The sequence below is a fragment of the Tachysurus vachellii genome, chromosome 1 (genome assembly GCF_030014155.1).
Source record: "Tachysurus vachellii isolate PV-2020 chromosome 1, HZAU_Pvac_v1, whole genome shotgun sequence".
Taxonomy (NCBI): Eukaryota; Metazoa; Chordata; class Actinopteri; order Siluriformes; family Bagridae; genus Tachysurus; species Tachysurus vachellii.
Window position 1 is genome coordinate 27390468 of NC_083460.1, and position 21783 is coordinate 27412250.

At 38.2% G+C, this 21783-nt stretch overlaps 1 protein-coding gene across 3 annotated transcripts in view; it reads left to right on the plus strand.

Annotated features, from left to right (window-relative positions):
- The first annotated feature begins 20418 nt into the window (after positions 1 to 20418).
- tle2b (TLE family member 2, transcriptional corepressor b) overlaps positions 20419 to 21783 on the plus strand; it is a 57515-nt gene continuing 56150 nt past the window's right edge. Inside the window, exons 1-2 of one of the 3 annotated variants that reach the window (XM_060880809.1) lie at positions 20419 to 20802; positions 20957 to 21044. In XM_060880809.1, the coding sequence (XP_060736792.1) occupies positions 21021 to 21044 (24 nt within the window). In that variant the 5' untranslated portion in view covers positions 20419 to 20802; positions 20957 to 21020. Of the gene's footprint in view, positions 21045 to 21783 lie in introns of all 3 variants that reach the window. The other 2 variants (XM_060880818.1, XM_060880799.1) reach the window with 2 other exon arrangements.

Consider the following 21783-nt stretch of genomic DNA (forward strand, 5'->3'; position numbering starts at 1 on the left):
GACAATTCAGCTTAGTTGTTGCTAAGACACTCAATGAGGTGTCCATGGCAAACAAAATGTGGGTAAAAATGTAATTCTGCTCTCTAAATTCTCATTAAAGTTGAGCATTAAAACAATAAGTTCAGATTTTGAAATTTCAGTGATTTCACACATTCGATGTGTCAAATCCATAGAAAAACAGAAGGCATCTGACCTGTTTGGGGAAAATATACATGTTTCTGAAGTTTCTCTCTCTCTCTCTCTCTCTCTCTCTCTCAGTCCTACACTCCAATCTGGTGTTTCTGATTTGGCTCTTGGCTGACACCCTCGCTCATATCTGTGTGTGTCTGGATTTGGGCCGAGTGCATAAATAAATATTAAAGTGCCCTATTTTGTCAGGAAACCATCTCCTCCAAAACAGAAGTCGTGGTGGCTTAATATTTTTCTCTTCCGACTTGCACACTCAGGTATTTTGTGTGTGTGTGTGTGTGTGTATGTGTGTGTGTGCATACAAGAGAGGCAAACAAGTGAGAGGGACAAGAAAGAAGAGAACATCTGATTAGTCATGATTGATTCATTCAGAACTCTCTCTCTCTCTCTCTCTCTCTCTCTCTCTCTCTCTCTCTCTCTCTCTCCCTCTCTCTTTCTCTCTCACCCATTTCCTCCAGTGCTGCGTTACGGTTTGATTATGGAGACATTTTCTGTGGAAGAAGCAGTGCATGCTGTGCTGGTTTATTCATGTCCCAGGGAGCGTGGGCTGTCAATCTCTTTCTCTCTCTCTCTCTCTCTCTCTCTCTCTCTCTCCCTCTCTCTCTCTCTCTCTCTCTCCTGTCATTCCCTCACTGTCTCGCTCTGTCATCCTTTGTCTTTTGTTCTGTCTTTTCAGGTTATTGCAGTCATGCTTTCTTATTCTCTCTCTCTCTCTCTCTCTCTCTCTCTCTCTCTCTCTCTCTCTCTCTCTCTCTCTCTCTAAGCAGTAGCCTCCATACTCATCTTAATCTTCATTTCTTTCTTCTTTCAGATAAACACACACACACACACACTCACACACACACGCACGCACGCACGCACGCACGCACGCACGCAAAAGGATTATCCCTTGATGATAGCCCCCCACTCTATTTGTGTGTGTATATGTGTGTCACATGTTGATCTGCAGTACACAGGCTGTCCTCAGCAGGGACTTTGTGTTGACACAGTGTTGCGTCTCTCACAGATGCTTCCAGAGATGGACCAGGGGAGAAGCACTGTCTGTTTTCTTTTCTTTTTAATTCCTCACTATCCCCATCTGTTTATTCTTCGCTTGCACTTCCTTTAATTTCTCTCTCTCTCTCTCTCTCTCTCTCTCTCTCTCTCTCTCTCTCTCTCTCTCTCTCTCTCTCTCTCTCTCTCTCTCTCATGCTTATGGAAATCACAGCCAAGTCTGCAGTGTTTAGATTTTGCAACATCTGCCTCAGAAAATGAGAAAAAAAAACATCAGTGAGTCATTCAGTTTCATTGTTGTGTTGAGCATAGACAATAGAGTCTCTTGATATAAACTGCACAATACACTAGCTATATTTTAAATTTCACACTGTAGACTATGCAGCCTCTCCAGTACCTGGATTTTTATAAGGCAGTAAACTATTATGATTCAAATGAAACAGATATGACCTTGTGATGAATCGTGGCGATAAGCCTTCATCAGAACAGCAACCACATGAACAAATGTCAGTTTTAAAACCATGACTCCAGCCCATACTGTACATCAGTGTTATTGTGAGGGCCAGAAACCCATTTATTTATTTATTTATTACAGCAGATGAAATTCTTTTTTTTGAATATCCCAGCATTTTGGAGGTTGGGGTCAGAGCACAGGGTCAGCCATGGTGCAGCACCCTGGAGCAGAGAGAGTTAAGGGCCTTGCTCAAGGGCCCAGCAGTAGTAGCTATGGGCTTGAACTTCTGGGCCAGATCTTCTGAAGGGGAGATTATTGTTTAAAAGCAAGGCCAAATAAAATGTTTCAACTAAATGCACTCCCTCTCACTCATTTTCTACCGCTTATCCGAACTACCTCGGGTCACAGGGAGCCTGTGGCATCTCAGGCACATATCTAAAAGGCACCAAATGTAGTTACTAAGGCCAACAAAAGCACAGTATACCCATTTCTTCCAGCCCAGGGTGTTGAACTGGCCTAGTGACCAATAGTAACTACTGTAGCTACCTAAACTCAGGACACTGTTACAGTATTACAGTGTTACAGTGTTTTAAATGGAACATGTGATTTCCATTTAAAACACTGGGTCAATAGTTATACCTTATACTTTGTACTTAATATAATACAAAGTTAAACCAGTTTTCCAACATGCAAAATTATTTTGGGCCAAAGTTGCCACCTAACCTTGGCCAAGCAGAAAGGCCCTCATTGGACGATTTCTTGTTGGCTTAACACTTGTTTGTTACCTGGTTAGCTAGATGGCTTTTATGTATTTATATTTAGTTATTCTAACAGCAAATTCTCTGCTAAAATTATGCTATTTTAAATGATCTAGAAACTGAATATCCATTTTTATTTAGCTGAAGTCGGTTTGTTACAAATAACTGGTATACACTGGAGTTCTCATATTTTAAATGTTGGTTACAAATGTTGTAGTGTGAACCAGGTATAAGAGAGCAAACATCAAATAGTAAACATGTCTCAGTTGATCAACTACACTGAGGTAAGTGAAAAAAATGCGGCAAATCCATTTAATGTGTTTCTTTATTGCACAACCTATAAAGCCTATATATGAATGTAATGGATGTGGAATAACTAGCTGAAGTGTATAAACAGTGTATGTTCTTTTATTCACCATCAAGCTTGTGGGTTGGGGATCATGGCTGTAGACCTTGAACGTCTCTCACATGCAGCTCCGGGACGAACTTATTGCACTTGTATTCACCACCTTGCAACCTCAGTCACGTCACTCTGGGTCCTGGTGTGTTTACTGAGGAGAGTGTGAGCTGCTTGTGGAAAATTCTTTCATCCTGCCTCTCATTCTTTATTCACCCGTTTACTACCTCCTCTGTCCTGCAGGGCTATGAAGTGGAAAAGCACCTCGGGCTAGAAGTACAATAGCACCCTTCCTCTCCCTCGTCCTCTGTTCTTCTGTCTTTTTTGTCTCTTTCTTTTTCTCTGTCCACACCTGCCTTGGCTTGATCTCAGTCTTTCTGGTCGCGTCCTTTTAAGCTCCTTGTCAACTTTCTCTTACCTTGTCTCTCACAAGAGGCCTTGCAACTTTCTGTAGTCATTTTCGCTCTTCTACTTTCTTTGCTCTATGTGAGTCTGTTCATTTTTGCACAGGCATACAAATACACACACACACACACACACACACACACACACACACACACACACACACACACAGTGAGTCCACACTCAGTCAGTCCACAGTGCGGTGATAATGACACAGTAATAGCACCAATATTGTTACTGTGGTCATTAAGGTATGCCTCAGTGGCTCATCTGCCAGCAGTAATAATGATGCAAAAGTGTGTGTGTGTGTGTGTGTGTGTGTGTGCAGAACTGTTCGATCCTGGGACGCTGTCCCAGTCCCCCAGGCTGCCCAATCTTGGTAAGCGGTATATCCCAGAAGGCCATGCTCTGGGCTGATGCAGAGCTGTGGTTACTGGGCAAATCATGTGTGGTTGTCATGTGGTCTGTAAAAACTGTCAGAGCAATAATTTCTCTCACTAAGGCCAGGACTGGCAAAGTGTTGTTTTTTTTGTTTTGTTTTTTTGTGTGTGTGTGTGTGTCTGTCTGTGTGTGTTGAGTGCTCTGTGGAAATATCTGTATAAATATCCAGCTCAACAAACTCCACTAATACAGATTTAAACATTAGTTAGTCTCAGTTTGTTCTCAATTGTCTCTCATTAGATTCATATATCTAAAGCAGTGTTTATCATGTCAAAATAAAAATTTCCAATGATTTATACAAAATGTGTGTTTTAAAAGAAATTTAGATTTTCTATTAGACTTGTTTTTATCAGGATCAAATCTATCAGCAACCACAGATGCTTTACAGTCTAAAAGATACTCTATGCTTAGGGAATTCCTCATGACTCAAGCTTAATGTGACATCAAACTGTTAGAGTTAAATCCTAATCTTTAGGATTTTTAACTTGACTTGAGACTGGATATTTTTGGTGTTTTGATATTTTCTCCAACAGAATGTGGTGTGTTCTGACTTATAAATATATTACATAAATCATTCATATCATATTAAATAATGCTCCTTAACCTTCTCCGCTATTGCGCATACTGCAGTTATATAACTCTGATTCATCTTCAGCCCAGTGGGTGTGTCTTCATCTTCATCCCAGTGGGTGTGTCTTCATCTGCATCACATTGTGTGTGTCTTCATCTTCAGCACAATGGGTGTGTCTTCATCCTCATCCCAGTGGGTGTGTCTTTATCTTCAGCCGAGTGGGCGTATTTTCCTCTTCTGTCGTGTGAGCATGTCTTCATTTTATGCCCAGTGGATGTATCTTCATCTTCTGCCCAGTGGCCATGTCTTTGAACAGTACAAATAGGTGTGTCTGTAAGCCCATATATGGATTAAAAGACACACATAAGCAACCTTCCATCACTGCACTCAAAGAGATTAGCAAGTACCCTGTCAAATTTATGTTTATAAAATTTATGTCATTATATTAGATAAGCAGTAAAGATTATATTGGTTGTCTGGTGCAATTATGAAGTTGTGTGGACTTTTATAAATATATAATTCTCTCAAAAATTAAGTTAGATCATATTAGCCAGCTAGTCTGCATTAGTCGTAATTTATGAAAATGATGTAAGAATCTGAACAGATCGAGTAGAAAGTTCAATTCAATTCAGTTTAATTCATTTCAATTCCATTTTATTTGTGGATAATGTCACCAGTCAGTTTTACATATATAATAGAGACTTCTGACTGAACAACTTTATCCAATTATGAAATATGTCTGTTCCAAAGAAAGTGATCTCTTCCAGGATAACCCCAAATTCATCCGCAGGCCATGAGAACTGACTGGATGGATTGATGCTGATGAAAATGATATAAATAATATGCTCTGGTTTCACAGTCACCAGATCTCAACCCAGCTGAATACATGTGGGCGATTTTGGAGTGACATGTTAGACAGTGTTCTCCACCACCATCATAAAAACACCAGCTGAGGGAATATAGAGTTGTATTCATTCCCCAGTACAGTTCCAGAAACTGGTAGAAACAATGCTAAGGTGTATTTGAAGCCTGGGCAATTCATGGTTATTCTTTCCACCTACGTGAACACTTACATACTGTATTTGGAATCACAGCAGATCTTATTGGATTTGAGTAGCAGCTTGGGGATGTTGAACTTTAACTGTTTGTGTTATTCCTTTACATTTATAGCATTCTGGCAGATGCCCTGTCAAGAACGACTTTTATCTATCTTTTTATATCTCATTATCTCAAGGGCCCAGCAGTGGCAGCTTGGTGGTCCTGAGATTTGAGCTCACAGCCTTCTGATCAGTAGTCCAAAACTTTAACCGAGCTACCATTTCCATTCAGTTGACTTAAACTAAACCAAGATGCAGGCTAACTGTGTACCACATGGTCAGTTATCACCACCATCATGTTTTAGGTAAAAGATTAGTCAAAAGATAAGAAATATAGAAGTAGGTATAAATACAGCATACTTTTGGGCTTGTGGAGTTTACATTCTTATATTCAGTGTTTACATTCAGAAATGCTCATCACTCATGTAGAAGTAAAACAAATAATAGATGTTACACAAAACTACTATATATTTAAGTTTTGTTTTATCCCCTTTTGGCAGTGTAATCAACAGTATGTTGCTTATTTTACAGAGTTCACTTACAGTAATCTATGCTTTAAGTAGTCAATATGATGGACAGATGACGTCCATAGACGGTAGAAACATTCAGATAGAACTGGACGAGTGTAAAACATGATTTTAATGCAAAACCACATGTGCATGTGGATATGCACGTAATATCGTATCCTCACCCCATAAAGACAAAGATAAACTGGTTTCTTATAGAAATGACAATAAAAGAAGCTTCTTGACTTGACCTGACTTGACATGTCATTCAAATTTTTGTCGAATTTTTCAAATTTTCTACCAAATCATCATTTTACTATAAAACTTTTTATAATCTGTTTAACAAACGTTTCAGCTTCCATGGCTGTGTATGTCATGAGGTGTCAAATAGCAACACTGCAAGAGTGCAAAAGTTTGTGTACCCTTATGGAAAAATGATTAAGACAAAATAAAAACATTATTATTTATTTATTTATTTTATTTATTTATTTTTATGGCTGTTTCCCAGAAATTCAACATTAAACATAGAACATAGTGTGTGTTAAGATATTAATAGTGAAAAAGAAATTGTACTTCACAAGATTGAATCGTCATTCCTGTATGTGATATAAATATTCTCGAATGCAGCTTCTTGATCTTCTTATCCACTGATGAATAAAAAAAAATCTTCCATGCAGCATCCCTCACTACAACCATAGTTAATACAAACTTTTGCACTATTTTTGAATTCAGTTTTAAATTGAAATGTAAAACTTTAAAATTAAACTTTCATATGGAGCAAATCTGCAGCGTGTGAAGTGTGATACTGTCCAGCAGTTGAGTATGTGTGTGTAAGATGTTATCAGAATGAATATAATAGGTTCCTCAAAAGGTTCCTCCATTTAATATTTAAGGACCACCGAGAGAGAGAGACAGAGTGTGTGTGTGTGTGTGTGTGTGTGTGTGTGTGTGTGTGTGTGGATAGCAGTCTCACAGAGGCTGAAGGGGCAGAGGTTACAGAAGAAGGTGCTTATGTCATGGGGATGAGCGACAGAGACTGAAAGGTGAGAAGATATTACAGAGAGGAGCAGGCATGATGAATCAGAAGAAGAATGGCACTGCTGGAGGTGATCTAAACGAGTGTTGACAAGCATACACACAGACACACACTAACACACACACACACACACACACATACACACCCAAAAGCAGTGCTGCCTTCTCTCTGAGGAAACCAGTGTTTACCCGGAGCACAAAAGCTTCACCATCCACACACACACACACACACACACAGACACACAAACACGCACACACACACCTTCAGCTTGAGTCTCATCAATTAAAACTCAACCCAAGACCCAATACAAACAGACAATTCCAAGTAATATCATGATCACTACAAATGATAGGACAATATTCAAAATATATCAAGAAACATATTTGACAATGCTGCTGAAGTGTTGATTATGATTGTTCAGTAAGCATTGATTAATCTTAAATAATCACTAAAACAAAATAAAAAACAAGTATGCCATCATTCTTAATAAATACATATTACAATTAACAAATTATTATAAGGAATAAACACTCTTTAGGCAAATTACTATAATGAGAAATTTATAATTATTCATACTTTTATTTTAACATTCTGTCAATCATAAACATTCTAGGGATGTTTTAAGTGTGTGTTTTGATAAATTGTGGCTTTTACATTCAACCCTGTAAACTAGAGAATATTATTCAGGAAGTACTATGAACTATTCCGTAGCTACAGTGCAGTAGAAAGGAGATAAATCTACAAGATTGAGGAATGTAGGTTTGTGGTTGGTTTCGCAATGATGTCAGGAATATTTATTGATATAATTGCAATTTTTTTTAAATCACTCCTGATATGATGTCTAAAAATTCTATATAATCGCAGATTATTGATTGGTGTATTTAGCATCTCTTTACTGGTGAACGGTGTGGGAAAACCCTTTCTATTCCTTTGCACTTATATTGTACACTTTTTCATTTATCTTGATTTCATTTTTTTACATCACAAAACGCTACAATTGTAAGAGGGGTGTATAGGCTTTATCCAAGTCAGTTTTCATGCCACTGAGCTCAAACCTCAGATAGCAGGTGCAGTGGAAGGCACACGGACACCAATACCAGCCACTTGAGCACCATCTACATACATTTAGCCATAAAGGATTCTCAGCAGTGAACATTAATGTCAAGCACAACACCAAAGGACTGTGACACATGACCATGTGATCTGTTAGTATGCATGAATACTTCATCTGGGCCAGTTCTGTGTGTGTGTCATATGGTGAAGGACATTCACTGGTGGGTACATACTGTGTGACAGCGGGTTTCCACTTCATATATCCAGTCTTGAGTCCGCAAACATTTCCTGATGTCAGCTCTAAACAGTCATGTCATTCTTCTGTCTCTCCCAACAACAAGGTGTTTTAGCCTGCAGACTCTCCACATACAGGATATATATATATATATATTTTGTTTTACCATTCCAACTCTGGAGACTGTTGTGTGTGAAAATCCCAGATGATCAGCAGTTTCTGAAATACTCAAACCAGCCCAACTGACACCAACAACAATGCCATTTTTTTTGTCACAAAGATTAAAGTCAGTGAGATCACTCTTTTTCGCTCTCTCGCTCTCGATCGCTCTTGGCCTGTATCTGCATGAATGACATTCCTAATAAAATGGACACATGCTCCACAAAACCTCTGAAAGTCTGGCACCAATAAAAGATGCTGTCTTTTGGGAAACACAAAACAGGTTCATACAAAACAGGCTTCAGAAAATTGCTGGGGAACAAACCCCGGATGTATAGCTTTTTACAACACTCACCCACTCACTCATCTTCTACCGCTTATCCGAACTACCTCGGATCACGGGGAGCCTGTGCCTATCTCAGGCGTCATCGGGCATCAAGGCAGGATACACCCTGGACGGAGTGCCAACCCATCGCAGGGCACACACACACTCTCATTCACTCACGCAATCACACACTACAGACAATTTTCCAGAGATGCCAATCAACCTACCATGCATGTCTTTGGACCGGGGGAGGAAACCGGAGTACCCGGAGGAAACCCCCGAGGCACGGGGAGAACATGCAAACTCCACACACACAAGGCGGAGGCGGGAATCGAACCCCCAACCCTGGAGGTGTGAGGCGAACGTGCTAACCACTAAGCCCCCTTTTCACAACAGACATACAATAAAGATATTTCAAATAATCATGAAAATAAAACTGAATCAAAATTCATATCACATATACGGTAGATGATTATTTTTTATATTTCTCTTGGATTTCTTTAGATTTTAAAATTCAAAATATTTCTGCACTTCTACCTTTTCATTTTTCTATCCTCTAAACACTATACACCGATAAAATGCTGTAGTATGCAGGACGAATATAATGAATTTAAAACCTTTCTCTGCTCTGTATGTCAATAGCACCAGTGAAGAATATTTACACAAAGCATTATTTCAATATATGGAGGGGTTTCGTGATGCAAGCTTCCCGACTGTTGGTGTAATTTGGCTGGATTGCTGGAATGTCAAACCTGAAACTTTTTTAGCCATTGACTCATCTCCTGTAACCCTCCACCCAAGCAATAAGGAGAATATGTGACCAAAATAAAAGTAAATTGGGTGCGAGAGCGGGAGGAAGAGCGTGAGAAGGTGAGAGTGAGCGAATGTGTGGGGGTGTGTGAAGTGGTTGTGTTACAGGGCTGGAGTCAGAGCCAGGAAGGAAAGACATGTTTACACAGTGTGTGTGTGTCTGTGTCTGTGTGTGCATGTGTATTTTCAGGAAAGGGTTAATGCTGCCAGGAGCGGGCGGTGATCCCAGATGGAAGACTTTTAGCCGCTGAACTTAATTGGCATGACATGGACTAGGCATCGTGCCAACGGACCATACCCCTCTGCAGCTGTGTACAACACAGACCGAGACAGAGTGTGCTTTCATCTCCTTCATCACATGCTTTCTTCATCCATTAGTTCCTCAGAAATGAAATGGAAGATTGATAAAAATATATATAATTTATGTACTGTACAGTTCACATACCTTTATAGAAAACCCACTGAGTCATACAAGCAGTTGTTAAACTTTGTTTTTTTGCTTGCAAGTATATATTCATATGACTTGATGCATGGCCACTGGTTGTATTTTACAGGAAAATACCAAAATCTTTAAAATAGGGTTTCATTCCACAGTACTGTTTAGTAATTTCCCAGCCACTACATACCTGATTCGCTGATTCACTGTTAGACAGCAGTGGAGAAAAACCGTTGTGCAGTGCTGTGACCCTCCAGGATGGGAAATGTCCACTTGTGCTGTAATGAAACATCATTATCAACTCAAAGCAGATGTATTCAACTAAAAAGCATAAAGGTCCAGTCACATAAAACTGATCGTTTGCAAATGTCAAACAACCAGTATGACTGAATGGTTACAACGGTTACCTTTTAATGACTAAACATTAACGATTAGGTCAATGCTATAAATTAGATGATTTGCAACTGAGAGCTGAGATAGTCCACATTTGGAAAGTTACTGCACTACAGCCAATCAACATTTTAGGTTTTTGTTTTTTTCTGTGAAAGTATCCTGAATTGTTTGATTTTTTACATTTATTAATAAATGATGTTTAATGTTTAATAAATGAATCAATAAGTGAATGTTAAGTTCATCTATACAGAGACATGGTCTTTATGAAAACTATGTAAACTTTATGATGTTGAAGTTGCAGTATTTGTTTCTAGCTTTTTTTCTTGGGCTGCAAACAACCCATTAAAACAACATTCAATGAAAAAGGAGCCTTTAGCATTAGCATTAGAAAAAAAATTATAATACCAAAGCAATATTGTGGGTTTGGTCTAGCACTGTGACATTTGTAAACTTAATCATCACTAATATTTTATCAGAGATGGTCACCACAAAACCATACATCAATGTTGCATTACAAAAAAGTGAGTCTGGGAATGTGGTTGCACTCCACAGTACTCAACACTCACTAATAGCAGTGGAACACTGAAGGTTAATACAGTTGAAGGTTACATGCAAGCAGACTTTTTGATAGCTGCATTTCTCCACACTTAGCTATAGTAAGTGTACGTATAGTATAGTAGTATAGTATATGTACAGTGCATTAATGGTATATGACTGAGATTACAGTGTATGATGTGAATAAAGCACAATGACATGTGTACGTGCATTAGAGACGGTACTTTGTTTCCTCCCATGAGCAACAGTTTCTCTCTGTCTCACTGTATTCATCTGTCTGTGAGTTTTCATTCCAGAATTAAAACCCAGCTGCTTTAAAACCATTTAAACACCAAAACTCCCTCTGGACTCTGAAGAACATGGCATCTGGAACTTTTCAGCACTGACATCCTGAGTCTGCCCCTCAGCCGAGAGCTGTAGCTACCTCTTCCACTTTGTCTCTCTGTTTTCCCCTTCCTCCTTTATGTGCTTATCTTTCCTGAGCGTTTGCTGTTTTTTTGCCAAGCCTCTGCCGCCACTGCATATTCATTTACACACACACACACACACACACACACACAGACACACACACACACACACACACACACACACACACACACACACACACACACACACACACACACACACACCTGCTGCCAGAGCAGGTATTTGTAAGTAAATGTCTCACTGTTCAGAAAAAAAACTTAACAATGTGGGTTTATCTAAAGGGCAGCCACCAGACCAACTACTAGTCCACTTTGTTATATATACGAAGTATCTAAATCACCAAAACCCCTGAAAAAGGCAAGACGATTTCTCAATAAATCTATAATCTTCTGCATTAATTCTACAGACTTTTTTTTAACAAAAATCAATGAGGTAAAAGCAGACCAGCAATCCAGAGTAAACAGCCTTAATTACACACCTTACACCATTTTTCCTAGTCTCTGTATCCATTTGAAATTCAGAGCAGAGTTTTTTTTTGTTTGCAATATGTTAATAAGAAAAGAAGAAGAAAAAAGACAAGGGTAAAGCACTACAAGCATGGTGGTATAAAAATGAAGAATCGCCTTGTTCACGTGTGGATTCACACAGCTAACTCAGCTGCAAGAAATCAAGACACACCTCTAAATGTGCATGAGCTACTTTCTTGCTCGATGCACACATCATGAGACATCTGGTTTGGAAATGAATTTGTGTAGTAGGGCTGTTAATGAAGTCTGTATGAGTAAAGATGATTTTTTGATGTGTTGTTTAACCTAAAAATAAGTGTGCAAAATATGTATACATATACAGTATGTTCATTCATTCATTCATCCAATCAGTACTGTTAAAAAGCTTCTAAACTAACTCTAACCCAAATTGTGCTGAGAGAAAGTGCAAACAATACTACACTATGCCTTCCAAAACCTACCCCAAGTTCCATTAATTTTTCATCCATTCATCATTCACTCATCATTCAGTCTCTACTCTGACTCATTGGATCAGCTTAGAATTATGAATTTGAGTTTGTTCATCATTAGCAGTATTGAGGATTGTCAAACCTCACTATAATATTACAAACAAAAAGTGTGTTCATACCCCATGTATAAATGGTCACCGCCACAAAATTTTTATATTTATCTGTTTCCCATTGTGCTGCAACAAATAAATGAATAAATAAAACAGACAAAATTGGATTTTGGGTTTAAGGTTAGGTGAAGGCATAGCATTATTTTGCTAGTTATACACATTAATGGGAATATTATACAAAGATACACAGCAGATTATGTGTGTGTGTGTGTGTGTGTGTGTGTGTGTGTGTTAGGATGAGAGAAATTCAAGGAAGAGAGTGTGAGAGACACAAAGAAAGGCAAGAAAGACAACTCTCATGAGGCAGACAAAAAAAACAGAAATCATGTTTGATGTTGCTGCTTGCACAACAGCCGTTTCATATCTAATCAACAATATTCCTATTGCACTAATGGGATACTCACACACAACTGACCATGCACAGATTCTGGAGTTGTGTTACAGGCAGTGTTGCACTCCGCCTGTTCTCACACTTGCTCTAACGAACACCCACACAAGCTGAACTACAATACAAATCAAATCACAAAATCACCTCAGGTGAAAATCATGAACATAAAGATCTCCAGTTCAGCTTATCAACAAGACCATGGAAACAACATTTACAGCAAAAGCATAAAAAATAGGCTCGTCCAGCAAAGGATTGAAATACAGAAACACAAATTGCTATTACTAACAGGCAGAATACACTTCAAAAATACTGCAAGAGAAAAAAGGCACAGGTAAACAGTGACACGCTAACTGGGCTATGAAAACAAGCCATGCATGCAAACACACACACACACACACACACACACACACACACACACACACACACACACACACATATATATTATGCTCAACCAAACACAGAACAATACCACAAATGCAAAAATGTCATTTGTCAGTAAATTCAAGACATGCAATTGTGGTCAGATGACTCCATATGAGTGAAATGTATTCCCTGTGGAGCAGCAAGACATTTGTGGTGCAATGATTTTCCACAACTGAGTACTGTAGCTCGTAAGTACAAAACACATTAACAACCCCCCAATAATGTGCAAAAAATCAGAAGACACAACAACAAACCCATAAAAATCACAGTGAATCAGATAACACAAAAACAAACCAAACACACAACAGCAACATCAGAAACACATCAACGTTCGTGCAAAACAGAGAGCGTAGGTCCTTACTGAGAACCATATGATCATTATTGTTGACATGCTGCTTTTGGGTTTTCACTTTTAACCATTAAGGGCTTTGCACAGAGGCCTAGTAGAGGCAGCTTGGTGGACCTGGGAGTAAAACTTGCAACCTTCCAATCAGTAGTCTTATGCCTTAGCCACTAAGCTACCACATCCCACACATTCACCCATATTGCACCTGACATTGCATTCGGTGCTTACAGTACAGTAGCTTTGTGATCAACCCCAAAGAGGTATTCCTTTTGTCAAGTAGTGTATGTATATGATGTATGTATATGTAAATGTAAATGTAAGTGTATGTATATTATGGAAAATTCCTCTACAGAATATAATCATAATTCTGAAGCTCAACTTAATCCAGCTAGTTGATTATATTAATCTAACTTCTCAAATCATATTAGTCACGAATCCTGACAGGTTAGCTAATGTCTTCTGGCTTGCTAATGAAATCTGTTAAAATACATGAACTTAAAAAGAATCCTTAAGCATTTATATTGTTGGGGGAAAAATATTCATCGATCGTGAGAAAATCAAGCAGTAGTATGACTACAATATCCTAATGTAATCAACAATAGCTTAAAATGAACAAATATTCTGTTCAATAAACAATAGAGTCATACAAGCTACAGACACATATGTTTTGTTGATGCTTATAAGAGTGGTGTATGTCCAATATTTTTACAGTATTTTGGCAATATATGACACTTTTGTTAAACGATTAGCCAAATATTGTATGTAATATCATTTCTGTCTACTATACAGACTTGTGTGTGTAGTGCAACAGGTGTGAAATGATAGATGGACTGATAGATCAGCAGCGGGTGAGCGGTTTAGCTTAGTTACGGTACAGACCATTTCTACCTTTGAAGTTTTGAGTTTAAAATCACTTCAAGTCTTAAGCTGGATACGGATACAGATATAGATATTTGGAGCACTAAACAGATACATTTATACAGAACATATACATTAGATGCATAGGTACAGAATACATAAATCTATACAAATATTTGCATTGCATTCTACCTCTAACGTGAATAATAATTGATCCAGTATCTACATTGGCTTTGCACCTGAAATTTTCTATGCGCTTATTGAGTTTGTTTTCTCAATTTCTTTTCTCTTTCGCTTCTCTTCCATAATGTACAAATAAGCCGTGGCAGATTTACAGTTTTATGCTGGGTGGCAATGGGGTGACAGAGAGTTTTGGCAGGTTGGCACTTTCATGCCTGGGGAAGGTATTGAAATTTTCCATGGTTGTTAGATTAAAGTCATTCTTCTGTATGTGTGTGTGTGTGTGTGTGTGTGTGTGTGTATGTGTTTGTGTGTGTGTGTTTGTGTCAGCAGTCACATGCCCAAGACAAATGTCACTTGCAGGAAAATCTATCAACCTAGTATGTCTCTCTATACAACCATTGTTTGAAAACTGAACAAACATCACAGAAACCAACCTATTGCCTCCTTTAAAATGAACCGTGACATGAAAAACCTTGCTGGCCCTAATTCATCACAATGATCATTATCATAATTACCAATCATAATTTGACAAAATAGTTTTACTGGACTTGTCCATTAAAATACCTGCTTTTAAACATAATCTAAATATCTCTGTGGGAAAATGAATACTCAATAAATCATGTCATGCTTTAACATACACAATCTGCGCCCTGGGCAGGAAACACAGAGCTGTTTCAATCACAAATACACTGTTACATTACAGAAGAAAAATGGGTTTGATTTTCATTTCAATGTTTTTGACCAACTAATTGCTGATTAATTCAAGGCAACTGTGTGTTTTATCATTCAATATTTTTTTAACTACAGTAAACGTGTAGTACTGGCAATCTATATTGTGGAATTAATCAATCCGCTATACATTAATTGCTTACTTATTTGTCTTGAAATCATCCCTGATTCTGTCTTGACAGTATAGTTAAATTGCGTTTAATAAAGTTTTGTGACATATTTTAGGTGCTGCATAAGTTGAGTGGCAGCTGCAGTGGCAAGCGTTATGCTTATTATGTATGAGGGAATGTCGAGGCTGACTCCAGGGACAAGAATTATCCATTTTTTTGCAGGCTATTTGCTACGATTTTTTGGAATAATTTGATGGCATTGGCTCCTGTGGGCTCAAAATTTTCTCACTAATCCCAGACTAATGCAAACAAACCACAAAGTGGCAGATGCCTGCCTTGAAATAAGCCTCGTTAACCCGATTGCTAGCCCAAGTCTTACATCCAATAACAGCTCTGAGAGAAAGTAAAAATCCACCCTAAATGACATGCGTATCAATATTTATAACTAATACAGAGTAATCAGCGCCATTCAGGATTTATTGTACAATAAAAATATCAGTTGACTTGATTTTTTATTTCAACGTTTAATGCAATGTTTTCATTTTTGGGTTAGAGATTCAACTACCTGCTGAGGGACACCAGTAAGAAGACTGATGCAGCAGCACTTTAGTCAATTAATCTGTCCAGTTCATTCAAAGCCTGATCCATATCAGGTTCATAGCTAATAATAACATTCGTACTAATACTGTCGTCAACACCATCACACTTGTTATGTCATACATCACAGTCTAGTCCAGTATATTGTATAGCTGCAGTGTTCGGACATTGAATCCAGCCTTTTCTGTCCTCAGTGCTTCTATGCTGTATTTTTCATGACTATGACTATGAACGTTATTGAAAAATGAGGGCCGGGAAAAGAAGCACTTGCTCTTTGGCTTGTTAGAAGCTAACAGCACAACGGCTGTTAATATCCCTTAGGAACAACAAAAATACCACAAACCTACAAATTAGCAACAGAATCATTAAGTACATTAATGAATCGTATCTATGATTATTGTACCGCTGTAAGTATTTTAACCAAATCTCTTGAATAACAGGAACTATAGAGCATTTATAAAGATAGGACCATAATGGCATTATCAGACCACTGGTGCACTATAGAACAGATCAGATATACTGGAAAGGAAACACTGCACTATACATAATCTACACAGACACCTTTACTTCACAGTACGATCCGATCTAAAAAGATGATCCGTCTGATCTGATCAAACTCTGGATTATTTTATGCAGAGATAAAAAAAAAAAGAGAGACCAAAATTCAGTGGTTTTAAAATGGTTCTGAATGAATAACACACACAAAGGTGACAGGATTGATGGGCTAGACAGAGAGACATATTTATACAGAAGGAATACTTTGGTGATTTGGGTTAATTGGTGAAAAAGAGAACAATATCTCAGCAGGCACCATTTCTCAGTTTGTCTTCACTGAGCAGAGGTAAGCCTGAAATTAACAGAGGAATTTATCGAGCATTTATGTGGCGTGACTGACAGCAGGGTTTAGGAGGGGAACGGTGTGTGTGTGTGTGTGTGTGTGTATGTGCGCGTGCGTATGTGTGTGTGTGAATGTGTCTGTGTGTGTGTGTGTGTGTGTGTGTGTTGGAATAATTGAAACTTCAATGCCCACAATCCCCACAGACTGCACACCTCCTTTCTCCAACGTCCGCATCCAGTCAATAGCCTCAAGCTCTCCTATTAGTCGGTTTCACCAAAGTACGTCAGACCCCAACGTGGGATATTCTTTTGTTCATTGGCTGGTCTGTGTGAGTCCCTTCAGCCAATCAGAGCAGCGAAAGCGAGCGCTTTGCCGTCGCGAGCATTTAAGGTGGACTGATTCGATAGCTGAAATGGAGAGGGTTTCTCTGAGGTGATTTATTGTAGTAATTAATGTATGATTTAAATAGATAACAGCATCGTTTCCTGATTCGAAGAAGACATGCATCCGTTTAGAAACATTTTCAACCATAGTTCTTTGTGTTCAGTATATTAGTAGTCAAAAATTTGTATGTTTATAAGTTATAAAGGTCTCGTGCACCAACAACAATGTTAATGGCATTTAATGCTAATGCTAATGCAATATTATGTTGAATTAGCTTTGTATTCAAAATTTGTGTAATCTTTTTTTGTTATTTTGTTTAATTCTTGTGACATTTAATAGCTGGTTTTCTGCAGGGAATTTCTGAAGAAATAAGAGATAAACTGGGTCACAGAAGCTCTTGTTCATATCTGTCTTTATGTAGCTCACAACAGCTGATTATAACTAAGATGTTCAGTGCCCTGATTAACACTAACTGTACGAGGTATACAGTTTCCATTCATTAACATCAGGTGAGATGGTGTAAAGTGCAGCTGTCATTAATGAGCTGTGAAGGACAGTCAGGTTGATGCTATGAAAAATGAACAGCATAAAATTCCCAGTTTTGGTATGTAATGTAATCAATTAATGTCATTTTATCAGAAATCTGATAATGAATGAATGCCATTAAGCACCACGGCACATAAATTATTAAAGCATTTAGTTGGAAACTGCTGGAATATTATTAAAGGTGCATGTTACTGTTCTTCATTATTTTGATGCGCAACAAAAGTTGTTCAACACCATTTTTACATAGAGAATTACACATGAAATGTCTCACTGCTGCACTTACAAAAATACCTTTTTCAGAAATAAAAAACAAAACAAAAACGTTTTTGTACACAATCATTTGACAATCAACAACAATGTGAGATCACAAAATAATCAAAATAATTTCATGTGAGCTTTTGATCAGACATAAAGCTCAAGGATGAGAGCGAATGTGAGCTACAATGTGAGCGAATGTGATGAGAGCTACAAGGCCCACAGGACAAAGTGAGACCAAACTCATTAAGGTGAACATGCACTATGCATTTACAGCATTTATTCATTTATCTGAATAAATAATAAGTAACTGGTTAAAAATAGCCTGTTGTTTGTTTATATTTTCTCTTTTCCAACAAAAACAATGACTAAATTAGTACATTTTGTAACGTTTCTATGTCCATTTTGGGTTATAGAGATATAGATGCATATTATGTAGTTAAATAAATCTTGTATGTCTTTTTTTTCTTTAATTTATTTGATTATTATCTATAGCAAGGTCATAATAACCATAACTGGCTCAATACACTGATCAACAATAAAGAGATAAATAAGGTGTCACAAATGTATTCTGTTCTTTTCCTGTCATTTAGTGAGTTCGCTGGTTCTGAAGCAATTGATTTGTAGACGAGAAAGACAGAGCACAGAAATGTACAGAAACCTACACTGCATCATAGAGAGACTGTGTGTGTGTGTGTGTTTGCGTGTGTGTTTGTGTAGAGATTGAGAGAGAAAGAGAGAGAGAGAGAATAATTGGGAATACACAATCCTTTTTAAGTCTGCTTTTATTTGCCCACTGACATGACCCTAGACAGAATGACATGTGAGAAACATAAGAGCTTGGAGCGCCATTCCACAATAACTTCCTTTTCTTAGTTCAGGGTGGCAGTTTGAACCCTGCTGTGGTGGTAATTATCATGCCCCATAAGCAAGAGGCACAAGGAAACTTGTGTGAATAATTAAGTGCGTAATCCTCACTATTAGATAACACTGATTAGGGCAATACCTGACCTGGTTAAGTGTCATGGATGTTGGAAATACTGGCAGGAAAACATCTTAGGGAGAAATGGGTTGGGGTGAAAGAAGAGAGCACGTGAAAAGGAGAATACAGGCAGGAGTCAGGCTTGCATGTGTGGTGTAGATAGAGTGATGTGGTTATTAAGGAAGAGGGAGAGAAATACACAGGACATTTTGGGATGGTTTATAGATAGTGTGATAAAGCATTATGATGAGTTAAGCAGTTCATGGGGAGCTTTATAGATGTGAGAACACACTGAGGGTGAACTGAGATCTGCTGAGATTGAGATCATGAGTGTTGCAATCATGACTGAAGTTATTAAAATACTAAATTATTTCTTGAAGGGCCAATAAACATTCATCTATCACAAACAGACAGTAGATATCTAGAAGCACATAGAGCACTTAACCAGAATTGGTTGCAAATTGAATCATATTTTATCTGACTGTCCATTTAGTCTCTCATTTTTCTGTCAACTTGTCTTCTCTGGCGCAGTCTCTTTTTGCGTTTCCTTTCTTTCCCAGTGAGCACAGATTGATATGAGATGAACATGAATGTCCATTATCAAGTCTGGTTAACTTAAACTGGGTTGTAAAGAAGACTTTTATGTCCACTGTAAGTCAGTTGTACATGTTTTTATCTGGCTTATTAAATATACATCTTGTATATGACCACAGTATATTTTTATAAAATATTATCAAATGTGAGTTTTACTAATAGTCAACGTTGAATATTGTTTCTGTTTTCCTGTTGTGAAAGTAGATCATTATATTTTATAAATCTTGTTTTTAAAATGTGTTATTTAAAAGAATAAATAGATAAATAATTTTTCTAATATGTTTTTTCATCAGAAATCCATCCACTTATGCAGACAAAGATCTGTAAACATTCATGACTATAGAATTTGGAAATATGTCTGTTCTGCTCCTATTCGTTTAACTAACTGGACAGTAAATTGTTAGTAAGTTGATTGTATTTTTCATGCAAAGGCATAAGTGTGACTTTATCATACGTTTCACTTTGCCGTATCGTTGATTATATTTCAGAAGACAAACCTGCCAACTGTACAACTTTGAATCTAAGTTGAATCTAATGTGATCTAATCTACTCTAAAAATATTAAATCAGTGTCAATAATGAATCCATATAGTACACACATGTACTAAGGTCTGTAAGAGTGCTCTCTCTCTCTCTCTCTCTCTCTCTCTCTCTCTCTCTCTCTCTCTCTCTCTCTTTCTGTCTCACTCACTCTTGCTCTTTTTCCTTCTCAGCTATCTTCACTGTGCCACCTTAACTGCAGCTTGAGCAGGCTGTTCATGTTTGTGTTGAAGCCAACAGGCACAATATATTACAGTCTAGGGCTTGCTGCTGAAAAGCCTGCTGGATCTTCCAGTGACCTGCTGTTCTTTCCTGCTTTCCTGTGTTTTTTTATTCTCCCTCTCCCTCCTCTAGATTTAGATTAAAAACAAATCTCTTTCTCTCTCTCCCATCCTCATTTTTTTTACTGTCTCCCCCTTTTTTTACACTCTCAATCTGGCTGGGGGAAAAATCCCTTTAGTTTGTCTCTCTGTGTTACAAGAGGAAGTCGCTTGGCTCGATTCGGATGGAGGTGTGTGTTTGTTTTTGGACCTTGTTTGTGTGCTTTGAGGAAGGACAGAGAAGGGACAGTTGGATGTGACTGTGGCTTCATTAGAGCAGTCAGACTCATCAGAGCGAGAAAGAGGAGGACAGCTGAGAGTGTGACTTTGACTCCTCTGAGGAGGAAAGGTGAAGAAAAAGTCAGCAGTGGGAGTTTCTGGAATTAATTTTGCATCAGCTCTTGTTGGATGCACTGTTTTTTCAGACTCAGAGGCTAAAGCTGGGTTCCTAACTCTGGATCCTGGGCTCCGTCCCTGCTGAAACCTCTACCTCCCCTTTACAGGAGTGCAAAGATCTGAGGAAGCCCACTATCCATCACACTCCTAAGGAGCATCTCTGTGCTGACCATGTACCCTCAGGGTAGACACCCGGTAAGTGCATGACACTCATTTGCTTTTATCCCATTACTGTCTCCCTTTCTTAGTCTCTATTTATCTTTCTTCTATTTTAATTCCTTGTCCTTCTGTGATGCACACATACACATTCATTCTTATCTAGTTCAGTGAGAAATAGGAAATACATAGATGAAACAGTTTCTGGGAAAGAGATGTCTCTCTTCAGAGGCTTTCAATCAAACACACACACACACACACACAGACACACACACACAAGCCCGTCAGCTGCACCCAGGTGTTCTCTGTAGCCGGTTTATTTTAAGTTGTGTGGGTGGAACAGCACTCTGTGTGTGTGTGTGTGCACTTGTTTGCTTGTGTTTGTGGGCATTATACTTTGTATAATAACCTTTTGTCATGTTACACACTTGAGTTCATGGAAAGGAGGACCAGTCACAGTGAGCTCGCTTGTTATCAGGTAGGTGTTGAAAGCATATGGGTCAGTGGCCTGTTTGATGTATTCCCGCTAGAGACCACTGAGAATCCATAATTCAGTCTCACTCAACTGGCGTGAAACAATTATCCTAGCACAGTCTGATTACAATAACTCTTCATGCAACTCTCTATACTGTGTCACTGCCTAACCATCATATGTGTAAAGCTGCTGTATTAGTGGAGTTACTTTCTGTATGAGGAATGAACTCTAGAGGGTAGTTATAGCAGGTGTTTCTTTTTATATCTCACTGGTGGCAGAGAAAATGGAAAGCACAATATGATT